We start from the raw sequence: 16995 nt of genomic DNA, 5'->3' as shown, positions 1-16995 counted from the left end.
GTCTGTCTGCCTGCCTGCCCAATGTCTGTCTGTCTGCCTGCCCGATGTCTGTCTGCCTGCCTGCCCAATGTCTGTCTGCCTGCCTGCCCAATGTCTGTCTGCCTGCCTGCCTGCCAGATGTCTGTCTGCCTGCCTGCCTGCCAGATGTCTGTCTGTCTGCCTGCCTGCCCAATGTCTGTCTGCCTGCCTGCCCAATGTCTGTCTGTCTGTCTGCCTGCCCGATGTCTGTCTGCCTGCCTGCCCAATGTCTGTCTGCCTGCCTGCCCAATGTCTGTCTGTCTGTCTGCCCAATGTCTGTCTGCCTGCCTGCCCAATGTCTGTCTGCCTGCCTGCCCAATGTCTGTCTGCCTGCCTGCCCAATGTCTGTCTGTCTGCCTGCCTGCCCAATGTCTGTCTGCCTGCCTGCCTGCCAGATGTCTGTCTGCCTGCCTGCCTGCCAGATGTCTGTCTGTCTGCCTGCCTGCCCGATGTCTGCCTGCCTGCCCGATGTCTGTCTGCCTGCCTGCCCAATGTCTGTCTGCCTGCCTGCCCAATGTCTGTCTGTCTGTCTGCCTGCCCGATGTCTGTCTGCCTGCCTGCCTGCCCAATGTCTGTCTGCCTGCCTGCCCAATGTCTGTCTGTCTGCCTGCCCGATGTCTGTCTGCCTGCCTGCCCAATGTCTGTCTGCCTGCCTGCCCAATGTCTGTCTGTCTGTCTGCCCGATGTCTGTCTGCCTGCCTGCCCAATGTCTGTCTGCCTGCCTGCCAGATGTCTGTCTGCCTGCCTGCCCAATGTCTGTCTGCCTGCCTGCCCAATGTCTGTCTGTCTGCCTGCCTGCCCAATGTCTGTCTGCCTGCCTGCCTGCCAGATGTCTGTCTGCCTGCCTGCCTGCCAGATGTCTGTCTGCCTGCCTGCCTGCCCAATGTCTGTCTGCCTGCCTGCCCAATGTCTGTCTGTCTGTCTGCCTGCCCGATGTCTGTCTGCCTGCCTGCCCAATGTCTGTCTGCCTGCCTGCCCAATGTCTGTCTGTCTGTCTGCCCGATGTCTGTCTGCCTGCCTGCCCAATGTCTGTCTGCCTGCCTGCCCAATGTCTGTCTGCCTGCCTGCCCAATGTCTGTCTGCCTGCCTGCCCAATGTCTGTCTGCCTGCCTGCCCAATGTCTGTCTGTCTGCCTGCCTGCCCGATGTCTGTCTGCCTGCCTGCCTGCCAGATGTCTGTCTGCCTGCCTGCCTGCCAGATGTCTGTCTGTCTGCCTGCCTGCCCGATGTCTGCCTGCCTGCCCGATGTCTGTCTGCCTGCCCGATGTCTGTCTGCCTGCCTGCCTGCCCGATGTCTGTCTGTCTGCCTGCCTGCCCGATGTCTGTCTGCCTGCCTGCCTGCCTGCCTGCCCGCCTGCCCGATGTCTGTCTGTCTGCCTGCCTGCCTGCCTGCCTGCCCGCCTGCCCGATGTCTGCCTGCCTGCCCGAGGTCTGTCTGTCTGTCTGCCTGCCTGCCCGATGTCTGTCTGTCTGCCTGCCTGCCTGCCCGATGTCTGCCTGCCTGCCTGTCCGCCCATGGCAGACATCTAGGTTAGATTAGTTCACTAGGTCTACTTATCACCATTGATTGTTTGGCTTTATATTTAATTTTGGCGTTTTTGTCTTTCTGTAATGGATGTTTTCTTTTTGCTTGTCAACAGCACAGGCTGTCTTTTAAAATGGATAGAACAGTTGTGATTGTTGCCTTTTTCTTTCAGGTAAAAGTAGTGAAGTTCTCCTACATGTGGACCATCAACAACTTCAGTTTCTGTAGAGAGGAGATGGGGGAGGTTTTAAAGAGTTCAACCTTCTCCGCTGGACCTAATGACAAGATGAAATGGTAAACTTTATTAGTCACAACATTTACTGTATTAATACTGTCATCAATTAATTATAGAGTCAATGCTTTATGTCAGGAGACTTGTTGTCTGTGTGGATAAGTATGACTACTGTGGTAATATAGTCTCAACTGGATATGGCTGTACCAGAACTAATATTCTGTTGTGTTCCTCCTCTGTTTCCTGCCCAGGTGTCCGAGAGTCAACCCAAAAGGACTGGATCTGGCTGTACCAGAACTAATATTCTGTTGTGTTCCTCCTCTGTTTCCTGCCCAGGTGTCTGAGAGTCAACCCAAAAGGACTGGATCTGGCTGTACCAGAACTAATATTCTGTTGTGTTCCACCTCTGTTTCCTACCCAGGTGTCTGAGAGTCAACCCAAAAGGACTGGATGATGAAAGCAAAGATTATCTGTCGTTGTATTTACTTCTTGTTAGTTGTCCAAAAAGTGAAGTCAGAGCGAAGTTCAAGTTTTCCTTATTGAACACTAAAAGAGAAGAGACTAAAGCTATGGGTTAGTAACAAACACAACTTACTTTATGGAAATCATCATTCAACAAACATACTAGTTACTTGTATTCTCCTAGTTAGAGCCTCATAGACACAAACTAAGTGTTTTGGATTCTGCCTCCTCCCTGCAGAAAGCCAAAGAGCCTATCGGTTTGTCCAGGGGAAGGACTGGGGCTTCAAAAAGTTTATTAGAAGAGATTTCCTGCTTGATGAAGCCAACGGGCTGTTACCTGACGACAAGCTAACCCTGTTCTGTGAGGTAAGACATGGCTGTTACCTGACGACAAGCTAACCCTGTTCTGTGAGGTAAGACATGGCTGTTACCTGACGACAAGCTAACCCTGTTCTGGGAGGTAAGACATGGCTGTTACCTGACGACAAGCTAACCCTGTTCTGGGAGGTAAGACATGGCTGTTACCTGACGACAAGCTAACCCTGTTCTGGGAGGTAAGACATGGCTGTTACCTGACGACAAGCTAACCCTGTTCTGTGAGGTAAGACATGGCTGTTACCTGACGACAAGCTAACCCTGTTCTGGGAGGTAAGACATGGCTGTTACCTGACGACAAGCTAACCCTGTTCTGTGAGGTAAGACATGGCTGTTACCTGACGACAAGCTAACCCTGTTCTGTGAGGTAAGACATGGCTGTTACCTGACGACAAGCTAACCCCTGTTCTGTGAGGTAAGACATGGCTGTTACCTGACGACAAGCTAACCCTGTTCTGGGAGGTAAGACATGGCTGTTACCTGACGACAAGCTAACCCTGTTCTGGGAGGTAAGACATGGCTGTTACCTGACGACAAGCTAACCCTGTTCTGGGAGGTAAGACATGGCTGTTACCTGACGACAAGCTAACCCTGTTCTGTGAGGTAAGACATGGCTGTTACCTGACGACAAGCTAACCCTGTTCTGGGAGGTAAGACATGGCTGTTACCTGACGACAAGCTAACCCTGTTCTGGGAGGTAAGACATGGCTGTTACCTGACGACAAGCTAACCCTGTTCTGTGAGGTAAGACATGGCTGTTACCTGACGACAAGCTAACCCTGTTCTGGGAGGTAAGACATGGCTGTTACCTGACGACAAGCTAACCCTGTTCTGGGAGGTAAGACATGGCTGTTACCTGACGACAAGCTAACCCTGTTCTGTGAGGTAAGACATGGCTGTTACCTGACGACAAGCTAACCCTGTTCTGGGAGGTAAGACATGGCTGTTACCTGACGACAAGCTAACCCTGTTCTGTGAGGTAAGACATGGCTGTTACCTGACGACAAGCTAACCCTGTTCTGGGAGGTAAGACATGGCTGTTACCTGACGACAAGCTAACCCTGTTCTGTGAGGTAAGACATGGCTGTTACCTGACGACAAGCTAACCCTGTTCTGTGAGGTAAGACCGTCTACATGGACTCAGTATCCATGTTACCACTCACACACACACACACACACACACACAGTATCACTGTTACCACTCTCACACACACAGTTTCTCATATTCCAGTTATGATGATGGGCAGAATGCTGCCAGTCCATCTGAATCAGCACACTAGAGAAGATTTAGAGAAGGGTCCCTACCTGACACCCATCTAGAGAAGGGTCCCTACCTGACACCCATCTAGAGAAGGGTCCCTACCTCACACCCATCTAGAGAAGGGTCCCTACCTCACACCCATCTAGAGAAGGGTCCCTACCTGACACCCATCTAGAGAAGGGTCCCTACCTGACACCCATCTAGAGAAGGGTCCCTACCTGACACCCATCTAGAGAAGGGTCCCTACCTCACACCCATCTAGAGAAGGGTCCCTACCTCACACCCATCTAGAGAAGGGTCCCTACCTGACACCCATCTAGAGAAGGGTCCCTACCTGACACCCATCTAGAGAAGGGTCCCTACCTGACACCCATCTAGAGAAGGGTCCCTACCTGACACCCATCTAGAGAAGGGTCCCTACCTCACACCCATCTAGAGAAGGGTCCCTACCTCACACCCATCTAGAGAAGGGTCCCTACCTGACACCCATCTAGAGAAGGGTCCCTACCTCACACCCATCTAGAGAAGGGTCCCTACCTGACACCCATCTAGAGAAGGGTCCCTACCTGACACCCATCTAGAGAAGGGTCCCTACCTCACACCCATCTAGAGAAGGGTCCCTACCTCACACCCATCTAGAGAAGGGTCCCTACCTCACACCCATCTAGAGAAGGGTCCCTACCTCACACCCATCTAGAGAAGGGTCCCTACCTCACACCCATCTAGAGAAGGGTCCCTACCTCACACCCATCTAGAGAAGGGTCCCTACCTCACAGGACAGTGTAGGGTAGTGAACAGGCTCTCTGGTGTCATGACCAGTCACGTTAGATCAAAATCTCAAGTTTAGTGAAACACTCCTGCTAACACTAAATTCATTATGTTCCTAACTGGAGTTGTAAAACCAATAATTGAATAGAACTGACATTAGAATGTGTCAAGAACAATAAAAGTGTTTTCTGAAACGTCTCTTTGGAGGGACAAGTTAAATGAAGTGTCCAATGAATTTGCAGTTAACTGAATACTGCTAGGAATAAGTGGCAGTTTGCCTGACATGGTTTGCAGCAAGGTCTAACATTTTCAAGGAAATTGGCAATTTTATAAACAAATTAGATTCAAATTGGAGATGGAACGTCTCTCATTAATTAGGCGTTTCAGGAAGTTAATTAATTCGTTCGGTTACAATTGGCTATTTAATTTGGATTCCAATGTGTTTTCCCTTCTGCTTTAATGGCCTAACAAAGACCAGGAGATACTGCGTCAATATGAACATTTAACTAGTTTAGTCATTAAGAACTCTTCATACTAAAACAAACTATTCAAACAAAGTTCTTTCCAAATCAGGAATGTATTGTCGACATTGTACATGTATTGTAGTATAGATGAATGTATTGTAGCTGAGCGTGATGCAAGACTGTTAGCATCAGTGGCCAGTCCAACATTATGTTTTAGTGTAGATTAGAGCTGGGATGATCAACTGAATTACACTGACCCTCCTCTCACCGAAGCTGGTCATTTCGTTGATTAGGCTACACAACGTTCCTGCAGATTTTTACTTCTAAAACCATTATTTGGTCAACAGTAATGTGCATTAACCTGCTTCCTGCAATGAAAGTATCTGACCTGTCCCTGTTTCAATGCTGGCTCTCACTCCCATCATACACCTGTCCCTGTTTCACTGCTGGCTCTCACTCCCATCATACACCTGTCCCTGTTTCACTGCTGGCTCTCACTCCCATCATACACCTGTCCCTGTTTCACTGCTGGCTCTCACTCCCATCATACACCTGTCCCTGTTTCACTGCTGGCTCTCACTCCCATCATACACCTGTCCCTGTTTCACTGCTGGCTCTCACTCCCATCATACACCTGTCCCTGTTTCACTGCTGGCTCTCACTCCCATCAAGCACCTGTCCCTGTTTCACTGCTGGCTCTCACTCCCATCATACACCTGTCCCTGTTTCACTGCTGGCTCTCACTCCCATCAAGCACCTGTCCCTGTTTCACTGCTGGCTCTCACTCCCATCATACACCTGTCCCTGTTTCACTGCTGGCTCTCACTCCCATCATACACCTGTCCCTGTTTCACTGCTGGCTCTCACTCCCATCATACACCTGTCCCTGTTTCACTGCTGGCTCTCACTCCCATCATACACCTGTCCCTGTTTCATGCTGGCTCTCACTCCCATCATACACCTGTCCCTGTTTCACTGCTGGCTCTCACTCCCATCAAGCAGAGACTCTACTATTTTTTCATCAGTAACAGTAGTTGTTTTAAAACATCTTTCCCGCAATTACATTTTGAAATGTTGCTCAACTGTCAGTATGCTAGCGCTTATCAGAATGTATCTCTCCATTTACTCCATATGCAAAGTGGGGCGAGGGAGTGAGAGCCAGCAGTGAAACAGGGACAGGTGTATGATGGGAGTGAGAGCCAGCAGTGAAACAGGGACAGGTGTATGATGGGAGTGAGAGCCAGCAGTGAAACAGGGACAGGTGTATGATGGGAGTGAGAGCCAGCAGTGAAACAGGGACAGGTGTATGATGGGAGTGAGAGCCAGCAGTGAAACAGGGACAGGTGTATGATGGGAGTGAGAGCCAGCAGTGAAACAGGGACAGGTGTATGATGGGAGTGAGAGCCAGCAGTGAAACAGGGACAGGTGTATGATGGGAGTGAGAGCCAGCAGTGTAACAGGGACAGGTGTATGATGGGAGTGAGAGCCAGCAGTGAAACAGGGACAGGTGCTTGATGGGAGTGAGAGCCAGCAGTGAAACAGGGACAGGTGTATGATGGGAGTGAGAGCCAGCAGTGAAACAGGGACAGGTGCTTGATGGGAGTGAGAGCCAGCAGTGTAACAGGGACAGGTGTATGATGGGAGTGAGAGCCAGCAGTGAAACAGGGACAGGTGTATGATGGGAGTGAGAGCCAGCAGTGAAACAGGGACAGGTGCTTGATGGGAGTGAGAGCCAGCAGTGAAACAGGGACAGGTGCATGATGGGAGTGTGAGCCAGCAGTGTAACAGGGACAGGTGTATGATGGGAGTGAGAGCCAGCAGTGAAACAGGGACAGGTGTATGATGGGAGTGAGAGCCAGCAGTGAAACAGGGACAGGTGTATGATGGGAGTGAGAGCCAGCAGTGAAACAGGGACAGGTGTATGATGGGAGTGAGAGCCAGCAGTGAAACAGGGACAGGTGTATGATGGGAGTGAGAGCCAGCAGTGAAACAGGGACAGGTGTATGATGGGAGTGAGAGCCAGCAGTGAAACAGGGACAGGTGTATGATGGGAGTGAGAGCCAGCAGTGAAACAGGGACAGGTGTATGATGGGAGTGAGAGCCAGCAGTGAAACAGGGACAGGTGTATGATGGGAGTGAGAGCCAGCAGTGAAACAGGGACAGGTGTGAGTTATTTCTCAACTGTCAATATAGAGGCTAAAGCACCACTTTACAAACTATGTCATTGAGATGGGTGGGCCATTTGTAGGATGTTAAATTCACTTTTAGATCAATTACATGGGTATGTAGCAACAATATAATATTTAGAGTTAGCAATCTAGCTAATGTGTTTTGAGTTCCCACTTCCTCAGATGGTGAATTATGTAGCATATAGCCTAGGACAATATGCACCAAAAACTTGGAGGCAAAATAAATCGGATTATTCTGGATCCTATTTTGGCATGTTGCACATCAAAATATCCATCATACATTCCCTGAACATGTTAGATGAAATAGCAAACTTCTTTCATGTCTTACTTGGCACTGGAATGGATGTCAGTCTAGAGCCCTGCTGCTAATGGAAAAGTCAGTCTATAGCCCTCCCCCTAATGGGAAAAGTCAGTCTATAGCCCTGCCCCTAATGGAAAAGTCAGTCTATAGCCCTCCCCCTAATGGGAAAAGTCAGTCTATAGCCCTCCCCCTAATGGGAAAAGTCAGTCTATAGCCCTGCCACTAATGGAAAAGTCAGTCTATAGCCCTGCCCCTAATGGAAAAGTCAGTCTATAGCCCTCCCCCTAATGGAAAAGTCAGTCTATAGCCCTGCCACTAATGGAAAAGTCAGTCTATAGCCCTGCCCCTAATGGAAAAGTCAGTCTATAGGCCTCCCCCTAATGGGAAAAGTCAGTCTATAGCCCTGCCCCTAATGGAAAAGTCAGTCTATAGGCCTCCCCCTAATGGGAAAAGTCAGTCTATAGCCCTCCCCCTAATGGGAAAAGTCAGTCTATAGCCCTGTCACTAATGGAAAAGTCAGTCTAGAGCCCTGCTGCTAATGGAAAAGTCAGTCTATAGCCCTCCCCCTAATGGGAAAAGTCAGTCTATAGCCCTGCCCCTAATGGAAAAGTCAGTCTATAGCCCTCCCCCTAATGGAAAAGTCAGTCTATAGCCCTCCCCCTAATGGAAAAGTCAGTCTATAGCCCTGCCACTAATGGAAAAGTCAGTCTATAGCCCTCCCCCTAATGGGAAAAGTCAGTCTATAGCCCTGTCACTAATGGAAAAGTCAGTCTAGAGCCCTGCTGCTAATGGAAAAGTCAGTCTATAGCCCTCCCCCTAATGGGAAAAGTCAGTCTATAGCCCTGCCCCTAATGGAAAAGTCAGTCTATAGCCCTCCCCCTAATGGGAAAAGTCAGTCTATAGCCCTCCCCCTAATGGGAAAAGTCAGTCTATAGCCCTCCCCCTAATGGGAAAAGTCAGTCTATAGCCCTGCCACTAATGGAAAAGTCAGTCTATAGCCCTCCCCCTAATGGGAAAAGTCAGTCTATAGCCCTCCCCCTAATGGGAAAAGTCAGTCTATAGCCCTCCCCCTAATGGGAAAAGTCAGTCTATAGCCCTCCCCCTAATGGGAAAAGTCAGTCTATAGCCCTCCCCCTAATGGGAAAAGTCAGTCTATAGCCCTCCCCCTAATGGGAAAAGTCAGTCTAGAGCCCTGCTGCTAATGGAAAAGTCAGTCTAGAGCCCTGCCGCTAATGGATGTCAGTCTAGAGCCCTGCCACTAATGGATGTCAGTCTAGAGCCCTGCCGCTAATGGAAAAGTCAGTCTAGAGCCCTGCTGCTAATGGATGTCAGTCTAGAGCCCTGCCACTAATGGAAAAGTCAGTCTAGAGCCCTGCTGCTAATGGAAAAGTCAGTCTAGAGCCCTGCCGCTAATGTAAAAGTCAGTCTATAGCCCTGCCGCTAATGGATGTCAGTCTAGAGCCCTGCCGCTAATGTAAAAGTCAGTCTAGAGCCCTGCTGCTAATGGATGTCAGTCTAGAGCCCTGCTGCTAATGGATGTCAGTCTAGAGCCCTGTCGCTAATGGATGTCAGTCTATAGCCCTCCCCCTAATGGAAAAGTCAGTCTAGAGCCCTGCCGCTAATGGGAAAGTCAGTCTAGAGCTCTACCCCATAATGGAAAAGTCAGTCTATAGCCCTCCCCCTAATGGGAAAAGTCAGTCTATAGCCCTCCCCCTAATGGGAAAAGTCAGTCTATAGCCCTCCCCCTAATGGAAAAGTCAGTCTATAGCCCTGCCCCTAATGGAAAAGTCAGTCTATAGCCCTCCCCCTAATGGAAAAGTCAGTCTATAGCCCTCCCCCTAATGGAAAAGTCAGTCTATAGCCCTCCCCCTAATGGGAAAAGTCAGTCTATAGCCCTCCCCCTAATGGGAAAAGTCAGTCTAGAGCCCTCCCCCTAATGGGAAAAGTCAGTCTAGAGCCCTGCCACTAATGGAAAAGTCAGTCTATAGCCCTCCCCCTAATGGGAAAAGTCAGTCTATAGCCCTCCCCCTAATGGGAAAAGTCAGTCTATAGCCCTCCCCCTAATGGGAAAAGTCAGTCTATAGCCCTCCCCCTAATGGGAAAAGTCAGTCTATAGCCCTCCCCCTAATGGGAAAAGTCAGTCTAGAGCCCTGCTGCTAATGGAAAAGTCAGTCTAGAGCCCTGCCGCTAATGGATGTCAGTCTAGAGCCCTGCCGCTAATGGAAAAGTCAGTCTAGAGCCCTGCCGCTAATGGATGTCAGTCTAGAGCCCTGCCACTAATGGATGTCAGTCTAGAGCCCTGCCGCTAATGGAAAAGTCAGTCTAGAGCCCTGCCGCTAATGTAAAAGTCAGTCTAGAGCCCTGCCGCTAATGTAAAAGTCAGTCTAGAGCCCTGCTGCTAATGGATGTCAGTCTAGAGCCCTGCCGCTAATGGATGTCAGTCTAGAGCCCTGTCGCTAATGGATGTCAGTCTAGAGCCCTGCCGCTAATGGAAAAGTCAGTCTATAGCCCTCCCCCTAATGTAAAAGTCAGTCTATAGCCCTGCCACTAATGTAAAAGTCAGTCTAGAGCCCTGCCACTAATGGATGTCAGTCTAGAGCCCTGCCACTAATGTAAAAGTCAGTCTAGAGCCCTGCCACTAATGGATGTCAGTCTATAGCCCTGTCGCTAATGGATGTCAGTCTAGAGCCCTGCCGCTAATGGAAAAGTCAGTCTATAGCCCTGCCACTAATGTAAAAGTCAGTCTAGAGCCCTGCCACTAATGGATGTCAGTCTAGAGCCCTGTCGCTAATGGATGTCAGTCTAGAGCCCTGCCGCTAATGGATGTCAGTCTAGAGCCCTGTCGCTAATGGATGTCAGTCTAGAGCCCTGCCGCTAATGGATGTCAGTCTAGAGCCCTGCTGCTAATGGATGTCAGTCTAGAGCCCTGCCGCTAATGGATGTCAGTCTAGAGCCCTGCCGCTAATGGATGTCAGTCTAGAGCCCTGCCGCTAATGGATGTCAGTCTAGAGCCCTGCCGCTAATGGATGTCAGTCTAGAGCCCTGCTGCTAATGGATGTCAGTCTAGAGCCCTGCCGCTAATGGATGTCAGTCTATAGCCCTGCCGCTAATGGATGTCAGTCTAGAGCCCTGCCGCTAATGGATGTCAGTCTAGAGCCCTGCCGCTAATGGAAAAGTCAGTCTAGAGCCCTGCCGCTAATGTAAAAGTCAGTCTAGAGCCCTGCCGCTAATGTACAAGTCAGTCTAGAGCCCTGCCGCTAATGGATGTCAGTCTAGAGCCCTGCAGCTAATGGATGTCAGTCTAGAGCCCTGCCGTTAATGGATGTCAGTCTATAGCCCTGCCGCTAATGGATGTCAGTCTAGAGCCCTGCCGCTAATGGATGTCAGTCTAGAGCCCTGCCGCTAATGGAAAAGTCAGTCTAGAGCCCTGCTGCTAATGGAAAAGTCAGTCTAGAGCCCTGCCGCTAATGTAAAAGTCAGTCTAGAGCCCTGCCGCTAATGGATGTCAGTCTAGAGCCCTGCCGCTAATGTAAAAGTCAGTCTATAGCCCTGCCGCTAATGTAAAAGTCAGTCTATAGCCCTGCCGCTAATGGATGTCAGTCTAGAGCCCTGCCGCTAATGTAAAAGTCAGTCTAGAGCCCTGCCGCTAATGGAAAAGTCAGTCTATAGCCCTGCCACTAATGTAAAAGTCAGTCTAGAGCCCTGCCACTAATGGATGTCAGTCTAGAGCCCTGTCGCTAATGGATGTCAGTCTAGAGCCCTGCCACTAATGGATGTCAGTCTAGAGCCCTGTCGCTAATGGATGTCAGTCTAGAGCCCTGCCGCTAATGGATGTCAGTCTAGAGCCCTGCTGCTAATGGATGTCAGTCTAGAGCCCTGCCGCTAATGTAAAAGTCAGTCTATAGCCCTGCCGCTAATGGATGTCAATCTAGAGCCCTGCCGCTAATGTAAAAGTCAGTCTAGAGCCCTGCCGCTAATGGATGTCAGTCTATAGCCCTGCCGCTAATGGATGTCAGTCTAGAGCCCTGCCGCTAATGGATGTCAGTCTAGAGCCCTGCCGCTAATGTAAAAGTCAGTCTAGAGCCCTCCCCCTAATGGAAAAGTCAGTCTATAGCCCTCCCCCTAATGGGAAAAGTCAGTCTATAGCCCTCCCCCTAATGGGAAAAGTCAGTCTAGAGCCCTGCCACTAATGGAAAAGTCAGTCTATAGCCCTCCCCCTAATGGGAAAAGTCAGTCTATAGCCCTCCCCCTAATGGAAAAGTCAGTCTAGAGCCCTGCCACTAATGGAAAAGTCAGTCTATAGCCCTCCCCCTAATGGAAAAGTCAGTCTCTAGCCCTCCCCCTAATGGAAAAGTCAGTCTATAGCCCTGCCACTAATGGAAAAGTCAGTCTAGAGCCCTGCTACTAATGGAAAAGTCAGTCTATAGCCCTCCCACTAATGGAAAAGTCAGTCTATAGCCCTCCCCCTAATGGAAAAGTCAGTCTATAGCCCTGCCACTAATGGAAAAGTCAGTCTAGAGCCCTGCTACTAATGGAAAAGTCAGTCTATAGCCCTCCCACTAATGGAAAAGTCAGTCTAGAGCCCTGCCACTAATTGGAAAGTCAGTCTAGAGCTCTACCCCCTAATGGAAAAGTCAGTCTATAGCCCTCCCCCTAATGGAAAAGTCAGTCTATAGCCCTCCCCCTAATGGAAAAGTCAGTCTATAGCCCTGCCGCTAATGGGAAAAGTCAGTCTATAGCCCTCCCCCTAATGGAAAAGTCAGTCTATAGCCCTCCCCCTAATGGGAAAAGTCAGTCTATAGCCCTCCCCCTAATGGAAAAGTCAGTCTATAGCCCTCCCCCTAATGGGAAAAGTCAGTCTATAGCCCTCCCCCTAATGGAAAAGTCAGTCTAGAGCCCTCCCCCTAATGGAAAAGTCAGTCTATAGCCCTCCCCCTAATGGGAAAAGTCAGTCTATAGCCCTGCCACTAATGGAAAAGTCAGTCTAGAGCCCTGCCACTAATGGGAAAAGTCAGTCTATAGCCCTCCCCCTAATGGGAAAAGTCAGTCTATAGCCCTCCCCCTAATGGGAAAAGTCAGTCTATAGCCCTCCCACTAATGGAAAAGTCAGTCTAGAGCCCTCCCCCTAATGGGAAAAGTCAGTCTATAGCCCTGCCCCTAATGGAAAAGTAAGTCTATAGCCCTCCCCCTAATGGAAAAGTCAGTCTATAGCCCTCCCCCTAATGGAAAAGTCAGTCTATAGCCCTCCCCCTAATGGGAAAAGTCAGTCTATAGCCCTCCCCCTAATGGAAAAGTCAGTCTATAGCCCTGCCGCTAATGGGAAAAGTCAGTCTATAGCCCTCCCCCTAATGGAAAAGTCAGTCTATAGCCCTCCCCCTAATGGAAAAGTCAGTCTATAGCCCTCCCCTAATGGAAAAGTCAGTCTATAGCCCTCCCCCTAATGGAAAAGTCAGTCTATAGCCCTCCCCCTAATGGGAAAAGTCAGTCTATAGCCCTGCCCCTAATGGAAAAGTCAGTCTATAGCCCTCCCCCTAATGGAAAAGTCAGTCTATAGCCCTCCCCCTAATGGGAAAAGTCAGTCTATAGCCCTCCCCTAATGGGAAAAGTCAGTCTATAGCCCTCCCCCTAATGGGAAAAGTCAGTCTATAGCCCTCCCCCTAATGGAAAAGTCAGTCTATAGCCCTCCCCCTAATGGGAAAAGTCAGTCTATAGCCCTGCCGCTAATGGGAAAAGTCAGTCTATAGCCCTCCCCCTAATGGAAAAGTCAGTCTATAGCCCTCCCCCTAATGGGAAAAGTCAGTCTAGAGCCCTGCCGCTAATGGAAAAGTCAGTCTAGAGCTCTACCCCCTAATGGAAAAGTCAGTCTATAGCCCTCCCCCTAATGGAAAAGTCAGTCTATAGCCCTCCCCCTAATGGGAAAAGTCAGTCTATAGCCCTCCCCCTAATGGAAAAGTCAGTCTATAGCCCTCCCCCTAATGGAAAAGTCAGTCTATAGCCCTGCCACTAATGGAAAAGTCAGTCTAGAGCTCTACCCCCTAATGGAAAAGTCAGTCTATAGCCCTCCCCTAATGGAAAAGTCAGTCTATAGCCCTCCCCCTAATGGAAAAGTCAGTCTATAGCCCTCCCCCTAATGGAAAAGTCAGTCTATAGCCCTCCCCCTAATGGGAAAAGTCAGTCTATAGCCCTGCCGCTAATGGGAAAAGTCAGTCTATAGCCCTCCCCCTAATGGAAAAGTCAGTCTATAGCCCTCCCCCTAATGGGAAAAGTCAGTCTATAGCCCTCCCCCTAATGGGAAAAGTCAGTCTATAGCCCTCCCCCTAATGGAAAAGTCAGTCTATAGCCCTCCCCCTAATGGAAAAGTCAGTCTATAGCCCTCCCCCTAATGGGAAAAGTCAGTCTATAGCCCTCCCACTAATGGAAAAGTCAGTCTAGAGCCCTGCCACTAATGGAAAAGTCAGTCTAGAGCTCTACCCCCTAATGGAAAAGTCAGTCTATAGCCCTCCCCCTAATGGAAAAGTCAGTCTATAGCCCTCCCCCTAATGGAAAAGTCAGTCTATAGCCCTCCCCCTAATGGAAAAGTCAGTCTATAGCCCTCCCCCTAATGGAAAAGTCAGTCTAGAGCCCTGCCACTAATGGAAAAGTCAGTCTATAGCCCTCCCCTAATGGGAAAAGTCAGTCTATAGCCCTCCCCCTAATGGAAAAGTCAGTCTATAGCCCTCCCCCTAATGGAAAAGTCAGTCTATAGCCCTCCCACTAATGGAAAAGTCAGTCTAGAGCCCTGCCACTAATGGAAAAGTCAGTCTATAGCCCTCCCCCTAATGGAAAAGTCAGTCTATAGCCCTCCCCCTAATGGAAAAGTCAGTCTATAGTCCTCCCCCTAATGGGAAAAGTCAGTCTATAGCCCTCCCCCTAATGGAAAAGTCAGTCTATAGCCCTCCCCTAATGGAAAAGTCAGTCTATAGCCCTCCCCTAATGGAAAAGTCAGTCTATAGCCCTCCCCCTAATGGAAAAGTCAGTCTATAGCCCTCCCCCTAATGGAAAAGTCAGTCTATAGCCCTCCCCCTAATGGGAAAAGTCAGTCTATAGCCCTCCCCTAATGGGAAAAGTCAGTCTATAGCCCTCCCCCTAATGGGGAAAAGTCAGTCTATAGCCCTCCCCTAATGGGAAAAAGTCAGTCTATAGCCCTGCCACTAATGGAAAAGTCAGTCTAGAGCCCTGCCGCTAATGGAAAAGTCAGTCTATAGCCCTCCCCCTAATGGGAAAAGTCAGTCTATAGCCCTCCCCCTAATGGGAAAAGTCAGTCTATAGCCCTGCCACTAATGGAAAAGTCAGTCTAGAGCCCTGCCGCTAATGGAAAAGTCAGTCTATAGCCCTCCCCCTAATGGGAAAAGTCAGTCTATAGCCCTCCCCCTAATGGAAAAGTCAGTCTATAGCCCTCCCCCTAATGGAAAAGTCAGTCTATAGCCCTCCCCCTAATGGGAAAAGTCAGTCTATAGCCCTCCCACTAATGGAAAAGTCAGTCTAGAGCCCTGCCACTAATTGGAAAGTCAGTCTATAGCCCTCCCCCTAATGGGAAAAGTCAGTCTATAGCCCTCCCCCTAATGGAAAAGTCAGTCTATAGCCCTCCCCCTAATGGAAAAGTCAGTCTATAGCCCTCCCCCTAATGGAAAAGTCAGTCTATAGCCCTCCCCCTAATGGGAAAAGTCAGTCTATAGCCCTCCCCCTAATGGAAAAGTCAGTCTATAGCCCTCCCCCTAATGGAAAAGTCAGTCTATAGCCCTCCCCCTAATGGGAAAAGTCAGTCTAGAGCCCTCCCCCTAATGGAAAAGTCAGTCTAGAGCTCTACCCCCTAATGGGAAAAGTCAGTCCATAGCCCTCCCCTAATGGAAAAGTCAGTCTATAGCCCTCCCCTAATGGAAAAGTCAGTCTATAGTCCTCCCCCTAATGGGAAAAGTCAGTCTATAGCCCTCCCCTAATGGGAAAAGTCAGTCTATAGCCCTCCCCTAATGGGAAAAGTCAGTCTATAGCCCTCCCCTAATGGGAAAAGTCAGTCTATAGCCCTCCCCTAATGGGAAAAGTCAGTCTATAGCCCTGCCACTAATGGAAAAGTCAGTCTAGAGCCCTGCCCCTAATGGAAAAGTCAGTCTATAGCCCTCCCCCTAATGGAAAAGTCAGTCTATAGCCCTGCCGCTAATGGAAAAGTCAGTCTATAGCCCTGCCACTAATGGAAAAGTCAGTCTAGAGCCCTGCCCCTAATGGAAAAGTCAGTCTATAGCCCTCCCCCTAATGGAAAAGTCAGTCTATAGCCCTCCCCCTAATGGGAAAAGTCAGTCTAGAGCCCTGCCGCTAATGGAAAAGTCAGTCTAGAGCTCTACCCCCTAATGGAAAAGTCAGTCTATAGCCCTCCCCCTAATGGAAAAGTCAGTCTATAGCCCTCCCACTAATGGAAAAGTCAGTCTAGAGCCCTGCCACTAATGGAAAAGTCAGTCTATAGCCCTCCCCCTAATGGGAAAAGTCAGTCTATAGCCCTCCCCCTAATGGAAAAGTCAGTCTATAGCCCTCCCACTAATGGAAAAGTCAGTCTAGAGCCCTGCCACTAATGGAAAAGTCAGTCTATAGCCCTCCCACTAATGGAAAAGTCAGTCTAGAGCCCTGCCACTAATGGAAAAGTCAGTCTATAGCCCTCCCCCTAATGGAAAAGTCAGTCTAGAGCCCTGCCGCTAATGGAAAAGTCAGTCTAGAGCTCTACCCCCTAATGGAAAAGTCAGTCTATAGCCCTCCCCCTAATGGAAAAGTCAGTCTATAGCCCTCCCACTAATGGAAAAGTCAGTCTAGAGCCCTGCCACTAATGGAAAAGTCAGTCTATAGCCCTCCCCCTAATGGGAAAAGTCAGTCTATAGCCCTCCCCCTAATGGAAAAGTCAGTCTATAGCCCTCCCACTAATGGAAAAGTCAGTCTAGAGCCCTGCCACTAATGGAAAAGTCAGTCTATAGCCCTCCCACTAATGGAAAAGTCAGTCTAGAGCCCTGCCACTAATGGAAAAGTCAGTCTATAGCCCTCCCCCTAATGGAAAAGTCAGTCTATAGCCCTCCCCCTAATGGAAAAGTCAGTCTATAGCCCTCCCCCTAATGGGAAAAGTCAGTCTAGAGCCCTCCCCCTAATGGAAAAGTCAGTCTAGAGCTCTACCCCCTAATGGGAAAAGTCAGTCTATAGCCCTCCCCCTAATGGAAAAGTCAGTCTATAGCCCTCCCCCTAATGGAAAAGTCAGTCTATAGTCCTCCCCCTAATGGGAAAAGTCAGTCTATAGCCCTCCCCCTAATGGAAAAGTCAGTCTATAGTCCTCCCCCTAATGGGAAAAGTCAGTCTATAGCCCTCCCCCTAATGGAAAAGTCAGTCTAGAG

General features: G+C 49.5%; 1 protein-coding gene across 1 annotated transcript in view; it reads left to right on the top strand.

Moving 5' to 3' along the window:
• The window catches only part of LOC121560686 (speckle-type POZ protein-like A), a gene marked incomplete at its 3' end in the record, with an annotated part of 37631 nt that overhangs the window by 17861 nt on the left and 2775 nt on the right, over positions 1 to 16995 (top strand). The window contains exons 4-6 of the mRNA XM_045216431.1: positions 1715 to 1836; positions 2196 to 2347; positions 2475 to 2602. Coding sequence (XP_045072366.1) covers positions 1715 to 1836; positions 2196 to 2347; positions 2475 to 2602 — 402 coding nt within the window. The remainder of the gene's footprint in view (positions 1 to 1714; positions 1837 to 2195; positions 2348 to 2474; positions 2603 to 16995) is intronic.

Source organism: Coregonus clupeaformis, unplaced genomic scaffold (genome assembly GCF_020615455.1).
Source record: "Coregonus clupeaformis isolate EN_2021a unplaced genomic scaffold, ASM2061545v1 scaf0709, whole genome shotgun sequence".
NCBI lineage: Eukaryota > Metazoa > Chordata > Actinopteri > Salmoniformes > Salmonidae > Coregonus > Coregonus clupeaformis.
This window is presented reverse-complemented; position numbering and strand designations above follow the sequence as displayed.